Source organism: Salvelinus fontinalis, chromosome 25, assembly GCF_029448725.1.
Source record: "Salvelinus fontinalis isolate EN_2023a chromosome 25, ASM2944872v1, whole genome shotgun sequence".
NCBI lineage: Eukaryota > Metazoa > Chordata > Actinopteri > Salmoniformes > Salmonidae > Salvelinus > Salvelinus fontinalis.
Window position 1 is genome coordinate 7,570,193 of NC_074689.1, and position 12,622 is coordinate 7,582,814.

At 40.7% G+C, this 12,622-nt stretch overlaps 1 protein-coding gene across 1 annotated transcript; it reads left to right on the forward strand.

The window, feature by feature from the left end:
- Positions 1–3,177: 3,177 nt before the first annotated feature.
- On the forward strand, positions 3,178–8,263 carry LOC129822817 (melanocortin receptor 4-like). Its single transcript, XM_055881245.1, has one exon. It carries the CDS (start codon positions 3,788–3,790, stop codon positions 4,802–4,804), a length of 1,017 nt encoding a protein of 338 aa, XP_055737220.1. The 5' UTR covers positions 3,178–3,787; the 3' UTR covers positions 4,805–8,263.
- Positions 8,264–12,622: the final 4,359 nt, after the last annotated feature.

The window sequence follows — 12,622 nt, forward strand, 5'->3', positions numbered from 1 at the left end:
TTTTATTGTTAAATTGTAATAAAATTACAGCAATTGCTAAAAGTGAGTATGTCACATATTACAGCATACCATTGAATATTTAATGTTATACAGTACCAGTCAAAAGTTTGGAGAAACCTACTCATTGCAGAGTTTCTTTATTTTTACAATTTTCTACATTGTCGAATAATAGTGAAATTATCAAAACTATGAAATAACACATATGGAATCATCTAGTAAACAAAAAAGTGTTAACAAATTAAAATATATTTGGTATTTGAGATTCTTCAAAGTTTCCACCCTTTGCCTTGTTGACAGCTTTGCACACTCTTGGCATTCTCTCAATCATCTTCATGAGGAATGCTTTTCCAACAGTCTTGAAGGATTTCCCACATATGCTGAGCACTTGTTGCCTGCTTTTCCTTCACTCTGCGGTCCAACTCATCCCAAAACATCCCAAAAATCTTGTCTTCTCCGTAGAAGACAAGATTTTTCTTTTCCGGAAGCCCCAAACAATCGGAAACGGGATTCATCAGAGAAAATGACTTTACCCCAGTCCTCAGCAGTCCAATCCCTGTACCTTTTGCAGAATATCAGACTGTCCCTGATGTTTTTCCTGGAGAGAAGTGGCTTCTTTGCTGCCTTTCTTGACACCAGGCCATCCTCCAAAAGTATTCACCTCACTGTGCGTGCAGATGCACTCACACCTGCCTGCTGCCTTTCCTGAGGAAGTTCTGTACTGGTGGTGCCCCGATCTCACAGCTGAATCAACTTTAGGAGACGGTCCTGGCGCTTGCTGGACTTTCTTGGGCGCCCAGAAGCCTTCATCGCAACATTTGAACAGCTCTCCTTGAAGTTCCTGATGATCCTATAAATGGTTGATTTAGGTGCAATCTTACTGGCAGCAGTATCCTTGCCTGGGAAGCCCTTTTTGTGCAAAGCAATGATGACGACATGTGTTTCCTTGCAGGTAACCATGGTTGACAGAGGAAGAACAATGATTCCAAGTACCACCCTCCTTTTGAAGCTTCCAGTCTGTTATTCAAACTCATTCAGCCTGACAGAGTGATCTCCAGCCTTGTCCTCGTCAACACTCACACCTGTGTTAACGAGAGAATCACTGGCATGTCAGCTGGTCCTTTTGTGACAGGGCTGAAATGCAGTGGAAATATGTTTGTGGGATTCAGTTCATTTGCATGGCAAAGAGGGACTTTGCAATTAATTGCAATTCATCTGAACACTCTTCATAACATTCTGGGGTATATGCAAATTGCCATCATACAAACTGGAGCAGCAGACTTTGTGAAAATTAATATTTGTGTCATTCTCAAAACTTTTGGCCACGACTGTACAGGTGAAATCAGTCAATGACACAGACATGATGGCATGTCAAGAAGAACTATATGCTGTCAACCAAGATGTTTTGAGGTCAAATACCAGGTGTGGATATGTTGAATAATAATTACTGTAAAAATAAACATTCACAATGTAATCAACTGTAAGTTGAAGTCACTGCTTGTGTAAAAAAAAAGACTGTTTGTGTGTATCCTAACTAATCCTTTTTGTTTGCAGGGCATCACCTAAAAATACTCATGTGAAAAATAATCACGTGAACATTTGAATCCATATGTGAAAGATTATGTGAAATATCAATTAGCACTTTCAGCACTTTCCCATAACCACGTTTAATGGCAGAGATCTGTAATGAACTATCATTTATATTTATGAGATGGGATTTTATGCAGATTTAGCACTGATGTACATAGATGTTATTCACACACATTCTCAGCCCCTCAGTGTCTCTATCTCTGCCCTCATACACATGCACGCATGCACACAAATACACACACACATACACACTTCAGGTGGGGACAGATAACCTTAACGTTGGCAGCCAGTGACACGTTTTGGATTCAGATCACTGTCCTCGCCCATCTCCGTGAACATCTGTACCTTCCAAATGGCACTCTATTCACTTTATAGAGCACTACTTTTGACCAGGGCCCACTGTAAATGGAATAGGGTGTAAGTTAGGACTTACACATGATATGTGCCATATTAGAGGATTTAGGTCAGATAAACAAGGCTTACATTATTGAACTTGGAACTTAATTATAATTCTTGTGCACTTCACTTGGTTCAGGCTTTGTCCAAAATGCCATCCTATTCCCTATTTAGTGCATTACTTTTGATGAGGGCCCAATGGTTTTGGTCAAAAGTAGTGCACTTTAAAGGGAATATAGTGCCATTTGGGACATAATGTTCTCTTTGCGAGGCAATTGTGCGACTCACTGGTTTACAAATAATTAATCTATTCAAATAACTGAGGCAATAACATTAAAGTTTTTTTTTTTTTATCCTTTCCAGTCCAGAGTGTTCGGTCTCTGTTAAATGGGAAGAAAGATAAACTATTAAGCAAATAATCAAAGAATGCATATGGTTGTTTTCTAAAACAAGCTAGGCAACTGCACTGTTAAAATCCACAACTCCTTCATTCTTAAAGGTCCTGAACAGTCAATATGAAATATACTTTATCTTTTACGACTAACTACCAGGAAGTTAGAAAAGACAGAGTGGGCGGTGAGCTTATATCCTTGAGCTCACCTTGAACGATAGTTCTTTGAAACCCCCCTGTCAAGCAACTTGGATGCAGTGAGCAGTGTTGCAGTAAACTCCTCTCAACCAAATTTGGTGATCCATGAAGCAACTCAAAGAACACTGAAACTGAAACGGCATCAACAACAATAACATATTTTAGTGGGTGTATTTTATGATGTCGTTCACAGCAGCACTGACTGATGTGTTGTCTTGACAACTGTCTTGGAGTTTTGAATAACCCTCCCCCCCTTCATTCCATGCAGGCTGTAGACTTAACTAGCCAGTAACTATGTAACCTTGTTTCCTTAATAATTAATCCGTGTTTGACATGGGGGAGGGGCCCAGTAACTTTATGATCAAACTTGATAAATGTAGAAGCAACAGTCATTTGTCATGCTTTGGTCATCATACTTTAATCTGGTTTCATCCAAATATCATCCAATTTAATTAAAAACATGACATTTAAATCTGCTGTGCCATGTGTTTCTATCAACACCAGCATGACAGCTTGCCCCACCCTCCTTGTGTGAGCTGATTGGCTGACAGGGCTGGGTGGGCGAGGCTGTGAGGAGGTTCGTGCTTGACTGTATAACACTGGAAGGAGAGGGAGGAGATTCTGTAGTCTGCAAAGTAATCTGCCTGCATGTGTTCTGCTCCACTCTGCTCTCTCCATTGCTGAGGTTCAGACTCCTGTCACCGATCAACTCAGCTCCTGTTCTTTCGTTGCCATGCTCTCTCAATCTGCTGCTTTCTTTATCGTCACTCCTTCTCTCTATTCTCATCTCCATTTCACCTTTCTGTTTTACACACTTTTTAATTCATCTCTCATTTTATAATCTTTGTCATTCTCTCATTCTTTCATCTCTCTATTTTCATCTTTCCCCCATCCCCACTATCTATCTATCCATCTATCTATCTTTTCCTTTCTTTCACTTTCTTTTTGGAGGCTGTCAGTTGATAGCAGTGCAGGAGGCTAACATCAGCAGATGTCTGGAGAAAATGACTGCTTGATCAGTTTGGGGGCTGGCTGACGCAAAAGAGAGGATCTGGGATTTATTCTGTTTTCCACCACCTGCCCGACGCTAGACTCTGACTACATCCCCTGAGCTGTTCTTTCACAGCAAAGAAAGACAACAAGACAGCAGAATGGGGACAGTAAAGTTTCACTTAAACACTACAAGAACCAACTAAGAGAACTAACAACTACGTGATGAATTCCACAGACCACCAAGGGTTGATCTCTGTGGGCTATACCAGGAACCTCAGCACTGCTGGGACTCTGGGAACCCTCAACAAAGACTCAGAGGGCGTTGGTATCAAGGACTCCTCAACGGGATGTTACGAGCAGCTCCTCATCTCCACCGAGGTCTTCCTCACACTGGGGATCGTCAGTCTATTGGAGAACATCCTGGTGATTGCCGCCATCATCAAGAATAAGAATCTCCACTCTCCCATGTACTTATTCATCTGTTCTTTGGCTGTGGCAGACATGCTGGTCAGCGTCTCCAACGCCTCCGAGACCATCGTCATCGCCCTGATCAACGGCGGCAACTTGACCATCTCCGGGTCGCTCATAAAGAGCATGGACAACGTGTTCGACTCCATGATCTGTAGCTCACTGCTGGCGTCAATCTGTAGTCTCTTGGCCATCGCCATAGACCGCTACATCACCATATTCTACGCGCTGCGCTACCATAACATTGTGACGGTAAAGCGAGCGATGGCGGTGATCGCGTGCATCTGGTCCTGTTGTGTGGCATCGGGCGTGCTCTTCATTATCTACTCTGAGAGCACCACGGTCCTCATCTGCCTCATCACCATGTTCTTCACCATGCTGGCGCTCATGGCCTCGCTCTACGTCCACATGTTCATGCTGGCCCGCCTGCACATAAAGAGGATCGCCGTGCTGCCCGGGAACATTCCCATCCGCCAGCGTGCCAACATGAAGGGCGCCATCACCCTCACCATCCTCCTGGGCGTGTTCGTAGTGTGCTGGGCTCCCTTTTTCCTCCACCTCATCCTCATGATATCATGCCCCAGGAACCCCTACTGCGCCTGCTTCATGTCGCACTTCAACATGTACCTCATCCTCATCATGTGTAACTCTGTCATCGACCCACTGATCTACGCCTTCAGGAGCCAAGAGATGAGGAAGACCTTTAAGGAGATCTTCTGCTGGTACAGCCTGCCAAACCTGTGTGTGTGCGAGCTGCCCGGGAAATATTGAACTACCGAACAAGCCGGGCATCTGTCAGAGACCCAGTAAGTGTGACAACTGCTGAGGTAGCATCTGCGTCTGTGTCTCGTCACATGAAAGAGCTGAGAGGTTGTATAGGCTACATTATGGTGTAACGGTGTAAATAAGATCAGATGTTTTTTATTGCCACCAGATAGGTGCAGTTTAAATGTGTTGCTTTACAGGGTCAGCCATAGTACAGAGCCCTTGGAGAGAATTAGGTTTAAGTGCCTTGCTCAAGTGCACATGAACAGATTTTTCACCTTGTCGGCTCAGGTATTTGATCCTTCGGTTACTGGCCCAACACTCGTAGGTAGGTAGCCTAACAACGGTTACATGTACAGTATGGTGTAACGACTACAGTATGGTGGAAGTTGAGGGTGACGACTGCTAAGGAAGCATCTGCCTCTCCTCACATGAAAGAAACCGCCTAATTGTGATTGGTGAGAACTGATTTATCCTCGTCCTGCCCAGTGCTCCAGAACACTGCTGTAAATTATTAAAAGTAGTCTTCTAAATTGGTTCTGGTTACTATGGCTCGGGTTGCCGAGGAGGTAGGTTGGTTTACATACACCCTGTACAAAAACACAACAGAAATAACATTGCTTCTTTTCAGCACAATAAGGCATACTTTTGTTTGTCCTGAAAAAAAGTAACTGAACCACAATGTGAGAAGATACAGTATGATGACGATATGAGAAAAGAAGATAGATATTGAATATTTATATTAGAATATTTAACATTTTTAAAGATATTTGAAGAACTGAGTGGCAGCTGCCGATGCACTATAGTATTTTTGAAGGATAACATATAGCACTTAAATTGCACACTATATCATACTCTGAGAGTTTGGTAAGATGGAAAGCTTCAAACAGATCATTCACCTCCCATTTCAAAAACATGCTATTGCAATTGGACATTGCGAGCAAACTGTACAGGCTTCTATTGTACATAAACATCCAAACACAGTGATGTGTACGATAAATTCACAGCAGCATAGCTGAACCCTTTAAAGTCTCCTTCTAACCCAAAGCTGCACCAATTTTCCATAAAAATCCACAAGAACAAAGAGGAGTAGCTGATAGGCAACAGAGTGCCACAATAAGCCTGCAAAGTTGATGTCCCCGTTTATAAACACAGGGTCTCTACAGTTATTGTTATTTGTGGTCGTAACCATTATTTTTGAGTTAACTCAATGAGGGGGGAGGGTATGCATTTTTTTTACAGTACAAGGGGAGAGTTATGTAAAACTGCTTTCTACGTTCTGTCTCTAAAACAAGCACTTATTGAAATTACTTGTGTTGAGAATGAAGCCTGTCAGGGGAGTGGAATGTAAATTTGCTTAAAATCTACCTATGCTGCTTTTTTTTATTTATTATGTTTGTGTGGACATGTGCATTTAAACAGGCACACTTACATGACAAAGACGTACTCTCATCTATATTTTTAAATCGTCCTCAATATGCATTTATCAAGTGCTTGGATAATAATTTGCAGTGTAAAGTGTACATTTAACTTCTTATCTATGAATGTCTATTTTGCTCTTTATTCTAAAGTTGAAACTATGTGAGTATGTGTTTTTATCTTAATATGATGTTGTTTGTTGTTGTGGCCTTAAATAGTTTGCACTGTGATGTAAAAGAGAGAAAAGCAACTTGTCTTTTGTAGCACCTGTGTTATGTAGGTAAGTGATAATGCCGTCGTTCTGTACTGTGTACTTCACCTTGGAGATAATGGACGACAGCCTCCTCCCTTCGCGAAGTACGTTTTTCCAAGGTAATTTACAGAACTGAGACTTGTATCCTGCTTATAGCACATGTGCCAACAAACAATACTAAAGCACACATTTACTGGTAAATAACGTTTTCAATTATATTTGGGTACTAAGCTAACCTACGTAATTATTTTAAGATGGTCATACCATGGATCATGTAGATATTTGAATTTTAGAAACCCTTTAGGCACCAAAAAATGTATGAAAAAAGTGCTTTGATAAAATATTGAATTTGGCCTTTACTCCTATAGCCCATAGAAGCGCATAGGTGGATTTGTGTTATTTAAGTTGTTTTCTAGTGACATTAATTTGGATACTTCCAGAACAATGAGCTGATATGATGCGTGATTTTTCCTGGCATAGAAAAGTTTGCCTTCTTGTAAGGACACTGTTCATTATGAGGAGATCGAATTGCATATTGTTGCTAGCAAACCTGCCAATACGACAACTGAATTCAACAATATCAGTTGCTGAAAACAGCTGGTCAAACTACAAACATGTGTGAGGATTTGACAGCATACACAGCAAATTCTCCAGCGTTAAGTCAACACTGAGAGTGTTAAATTACCACTGAAAGAGTTGGACCATTATATACACAAGTGTTAAACAAGTGTTAAATTAACATACTGCTTCGTGTAAAACCTTATTCAAATATTTCCCAGAGTGCCTTTGATTTCAAGTGACTTGTTAAGTTACCACCCATGACTGTATTTGTTATTTTCAGAGACATGTTTGTTGCAGTCAACTATGTAATAAGTAATGAATTTCCCTTTATGATCTACTAAGTGACTATGTTGTCAGAAATGTCATAATCATGTTCTTCATAAAATTTGATATTTGGATGAAACCAGATTGAAGTCTGACAAATAACACATTAATAAAATGATTAAGGGAATAGGGTGACATCAACCTAACTCTCATTTTAATACATTGATGTTATCATGATATTCTCTTCCCTAATTTAAATAAGTTCCACCTTGTTACCAACATCGGGGAAGGCATTTTTGCAGAGGAGCGTGTTTTATGTAGCTAGATAGACTACTCCACTCTAGGGTGTCAGCAAATATATGAAAAAGTTTACACTATTCACCTATTAGGTGGTGGGCCAAAGCCTTAAAACGTTAAGTTGATCGATCCCAGTGTATCCCAGACAGGAAAACAGTCTTATGATGACTATTACATTTGTTGGCAGTTATTTTTTCATAACTACATTTCAATACTCAGGCAAATTTGCCGAAGGACTAAAGTTGGAACCAATCAGAACACACGTACACACCCCTCATGATAAAGGCAGCCAATGGCCTGATTCTATCAACAATGTAAACACAGCCTGCTGTCCAATGAAGAGGAACAGATAAAAACTCAGCTACAAATACCTAGGTGTCTGGTTAGACTGTAAACTCTCCTTCCTGACTCACATTAAGCATATCCAATCCAAAATTGCATCTAGAATCGGCATCCTATTTTGCAACAAAGCCTCCTTCACTCGTGCCGCCAAACGTACCCTAGTAAAATGTCACCGATCCTTGACTTCGGCGATGTCGTTTACAAAATACCCCCCAACACTCTACTCAGCAAACTGGATGTAGCCTACCACAGTGCCATCCATTTTGTCACCAAAGCCCCATATCCTGTCTAGGATCAGCGTGGCGCTAGCGGCACACCCCCCCCCCCCCCCCCCCACTGAAAAACCAGTGCCGCGAAATTCAAAAAAAATATATTTTTTAAATATTTAACTTTCACACATTAAAGTCCAATACAGCTAATGAAAGACACAGATCTTGTGAATCCAGTCAACATTTCCGATTTTTAAAATGTTTTACAGGGAAGACACAATATGTAAAGATGTACATCTATTACCTAAAAACACATTAGCATAATCCACCATCTTTTATTTGTCCACCAACACCAGTAGCCATCACCAATTCGGCTAAACTAAGATATTTATAGCCCCTAACCAACAAAAAAACTCATTAGATGACAGTCTGATAACATATTTATGGTATGGGATAGGTTTTGTTAGAAAAAAGTGCATATTTCAGGTAGATGGCATAGGTTACAATTGCACCCACCGTCACAAATGGAATAGAAAAACTACTTAGAGCAACGTGTTTACCTACTTACTAATCATCAAACATTTCGTAAAAATACACAGCATACACGAATCGAAAGACACAGATCCTGTGAATACAGACAATATTTCAGATTTTCTAAGTGTCTTACAGCGAAAACACAATAAATCGTTATATTAGCTTAGCACATAGCAATTAGCAGCCCAGCATTGATTCTAGCCAAAGTGAGCGATAAAAGTCAACATCGCCAAAAGATATTAATTTTTTCACTAACCTTCTCAGAATTCTTCCGATGACACTCCTGTAACATCACATTACAACATGCATATACAGTTTGATCGAAAATGTTTATATTTAGCCACCAAAATCATGGTTAGACAATGTGAAATGTAGCTCAGCTGGTCAGAAAATGTCCTTGCGCCACTTAGACAGTGATCTACTCTTATACATAAATACTCATAAACGTGACTAAAAAATATAGGGTGGACAGGGATTGATAGACAATTTAATTCTTAATACAATTGCGTTCTTACATTTTTTAATTTATCCTTACTTTTCAATACAGTTTGCGCCAAGCGAAGCTACGTCAAAAAACATGGCGTCCTAAGCCACTAAAATGTTTCGACAGAAACACGATTTATCATAATAAAAATGTCCTACCTTGAGCTGTTCTTCCATCAGTATCTTGGGCAAAGGATCCTTTCTTGGGAGGAATCGTCTTTTGGTGGAAAGCTGTCCTCTTGCCATGTGAAAATGCCAACTGCGTTCGGGATGAACTGAAAGCGTGTCCACCTATTCACAGCGTTAAAGAAATAAATGTCCCAAAATCGCACTAAACGGCTATAAATTGCTATAAAACGCTTTAAATTAACTACCTTATGATGTTTTTAACTCCTATAACGAGTGAAAAGATGACCGGAGAAATATAACAGGCTAAACTAACGCTTGGAACAGGAGAGGGTCGGTGTCCTCCACGCGCGTTACGCAGCAAGAAAAGACTTGCTAGCTACAGGGTTTTTTCATTTGTAGTGCCTGTGAACGCGCAATCGACCCCATTGGAATCGTCATCACGTAAAGGCATCCAGGGGAAGACGTAAGAAGTGTCCGTATAGTCATAGCAATGACAGTGCCCTTTTAACTGACTTCAGAAGAGTGGCCAACATTTCTCAAATCTGACTCCATGTCAGGGAAATTGCTGTAGAATGGGCTCTGTTCCACTTAGAGACAAAATTTCAACTCCTATAGAAACTATAGACTGTTTTCTATCCAATAATAATAATAATATGCATATTGTACGATCAAGGATTTTGTGGGAAGCCGTTTCAAAAATTAGCCAAATTAGCATAAATAGTCTAAACAGCGCCCCCATCCCCAACAGGATATACGACCCACCACTGCAACCTCTATGTTCTCGTTGGCTGGCCCTCACTACATATCCGTCGCCAAACCCACTGGCTCCAGGTCATCTATAAGTCTTTGCTAGTTGAAGCCCAGCCTTATCTCAGCTCACTGGTCACCATAGCAACACCCACCCGTAGCACGCGCTCCAGCAGGTATATTGCACTGGTCATCCCCAAAGCCAACACTTACTTTGGCCGCCATTCCTTACAGTTCTCTGCTGCCAATGACTGGAACAAATTGCCAAAATCTCTGAAGCTGGAGTCTTATATCTCCCTCTAACTTTAAGCATCAGCTGTCAGAGCAGTTTATCGATCACTGTACCTGTACACAGCCAATCTGTAAATAGCACACCCGACTACCTCATCCCCATATTATTACTTACCCTCTTGCTCTTTTGCACCCCAGTATCTCTACTTGCACATCACCATCTGCATATAAATCACTCCAGTATTAATCCTAAATTGTCGTTATTTTTGCCTCTATGGCCTATTTATTGCCTACCTCCCTACTCTACTCTCCACATTTGCACACACTGTACATATATCTTTCTATTTTTATTTTATTTTTTGTTGTTGACTGTAAGTTTGTTTATCTGTAACTCTGTGTTGTTGTTTTTGTCGTACTGCTATGCTTTATCTTGGCCAGGTCGCAGTTGTGAGAACGTATGAGAACTTGTTCTCAACTGGCCTACCTGGTTAAATAAAGGTGAAATAAAAAAACTCAGCAAAAAAAGAAATGTCCTCTCACTGTCAATTGCGTTTATTTTCAGCAAACTTAACATGTGTAAACATTTCTATGAACATAAGATTCAACAACTGAAACATAAACTTGAACAAGTTCCACAGACATGTGACTAATAACGTGTCCCAAAACAAAGGGGGGGTCAAAATCAAAAGTAACAGTCAGTATCTGGTGTGGCCACCAGCTGCATTATGTACTGCAGTACATCTCCTACTCATAGACTGCACCAAATTTGCCAGTTCTTGCTGTGAGACGTTACCCCACTCTTCCACCAAGGCACCTGCAAGTTCCCGGACATTTCTGGGGGAATGGCCCTAGCCCTCACCCTCCGATCCAACAGGTCCCAGGCGTGTTCAATGGGATTGAGATCCGGGCTCTTCGCTGGCAATGGCAGAACACAGACATTTCTGTCTTGCAGGAACTCACGAACTCATGTTTTCCATAATGAACATTTCATGCATGTACAGTACATACGACCAAGAACACCATCACAAATAATGTTTCACTAATTTCAGCATTACTGCAAAAATGGAATTGGAAGGGGGAAAAAGTAAGGATCTTGTCTGTTGGCTCTTCATTAAAGACCAAAATTGGTTAAAGAAAATTGTGATAAATAAAAAAGTATATCAGTTTCATTTAAGGACCAAAAAAATGAGCAGCTGTGCCATATAAAGTGGGGAGAACAAGTATTTGACACACTGACGATTTTGCAGGTTTTCCTACTTACAAAGCATGTAGAGGTCTGTAATTTTTATCATAGGTATACTTCAACTATGAGAGACGGAATCTAAAACAAAAAAACAGAAAATCACATTGTATGATTTTTAAGTAATTAATTTGCATTAATTTTCAAATCTCTTACTTAGGGAAGGAGGTTGTTGGCCAAGATCTCGCGATACATGGCCCCATCCATCCTCCCCTCAATATGGTGCAGAAAGCATCCCCAAAGAATGATGTTTCCACCTCCATGCTTCACGGTTGGGATGGTGTTCTTGGGGTTTACTCATCCTTCTTCTTCCTCCAACCACGGCGAGTGGAGTTAAGACCAAAAAGCTAAATTTTTGTCTCATCAGACCACATGACCTTCTCCCATTTCTCATCTGGATCATCCAGATGGTCATTGGCAAACTTCAGACCGGCCTGGACATGCGCTGGCTTGAACCTATCAAATACTTGTTCTCCTCACTGTAGATCGCAAAATAGTTGGGAAGAGATTTTCGATGTTTCCCGATTCCACAGCACATGGTTTATGAACTGATACGCAAAACCAAAACTTTTCAAATCTTTGAATTTTTCAATTTCAATTATTTTACAAAATTCTTGCAACCAATAGAATGTTATATATATGTATGGGGATACAACCATGCCAGCTGTGCAGATTTTGCTACCAAGGGACAGAATCATTACATCATTTGTTTTGGTACTGTCCATATGTAGGTTGTTTTAGCTCGCAGGTCCAAGAATGGTTGAAGATTAAATGAAATAGTACCGGCAAAACACCAGTCTCAACGTCAACAGTGAAGAGGCGACTGTGGGATGCTGGCCAAATTTTTAATTGTGCTTTTTACATTGGATAAAAGTAGAGACTCAGGGCTACATAATTGTATATCATACACTGCAGGTAAGAAATAATGGAGAAAATAATTCTGTTTTGAAAGTTGATAAACTTGTAACCCCACTTTTGAGAAAACGGCACTTGAATATTTGGATCACCTACTGGAGCGCTGGAACTTTGTCTACACCTATTCAGCATCGTTCACACCCTCTTAAGTCTTAGCCCCACCCATCTCTTTAAGGATTCACATGTGAGGCCATGTGCTA

What these genes read in the sequence shown, in the direction of transcription:
- LOC129822817 (XM_055881245.1), top strand. Translation starts at nt 3,788, where the DNA reads ATGAATTCCACAGACCACCAAGGGTTGATCTCTGTGGGCTATACCAGG.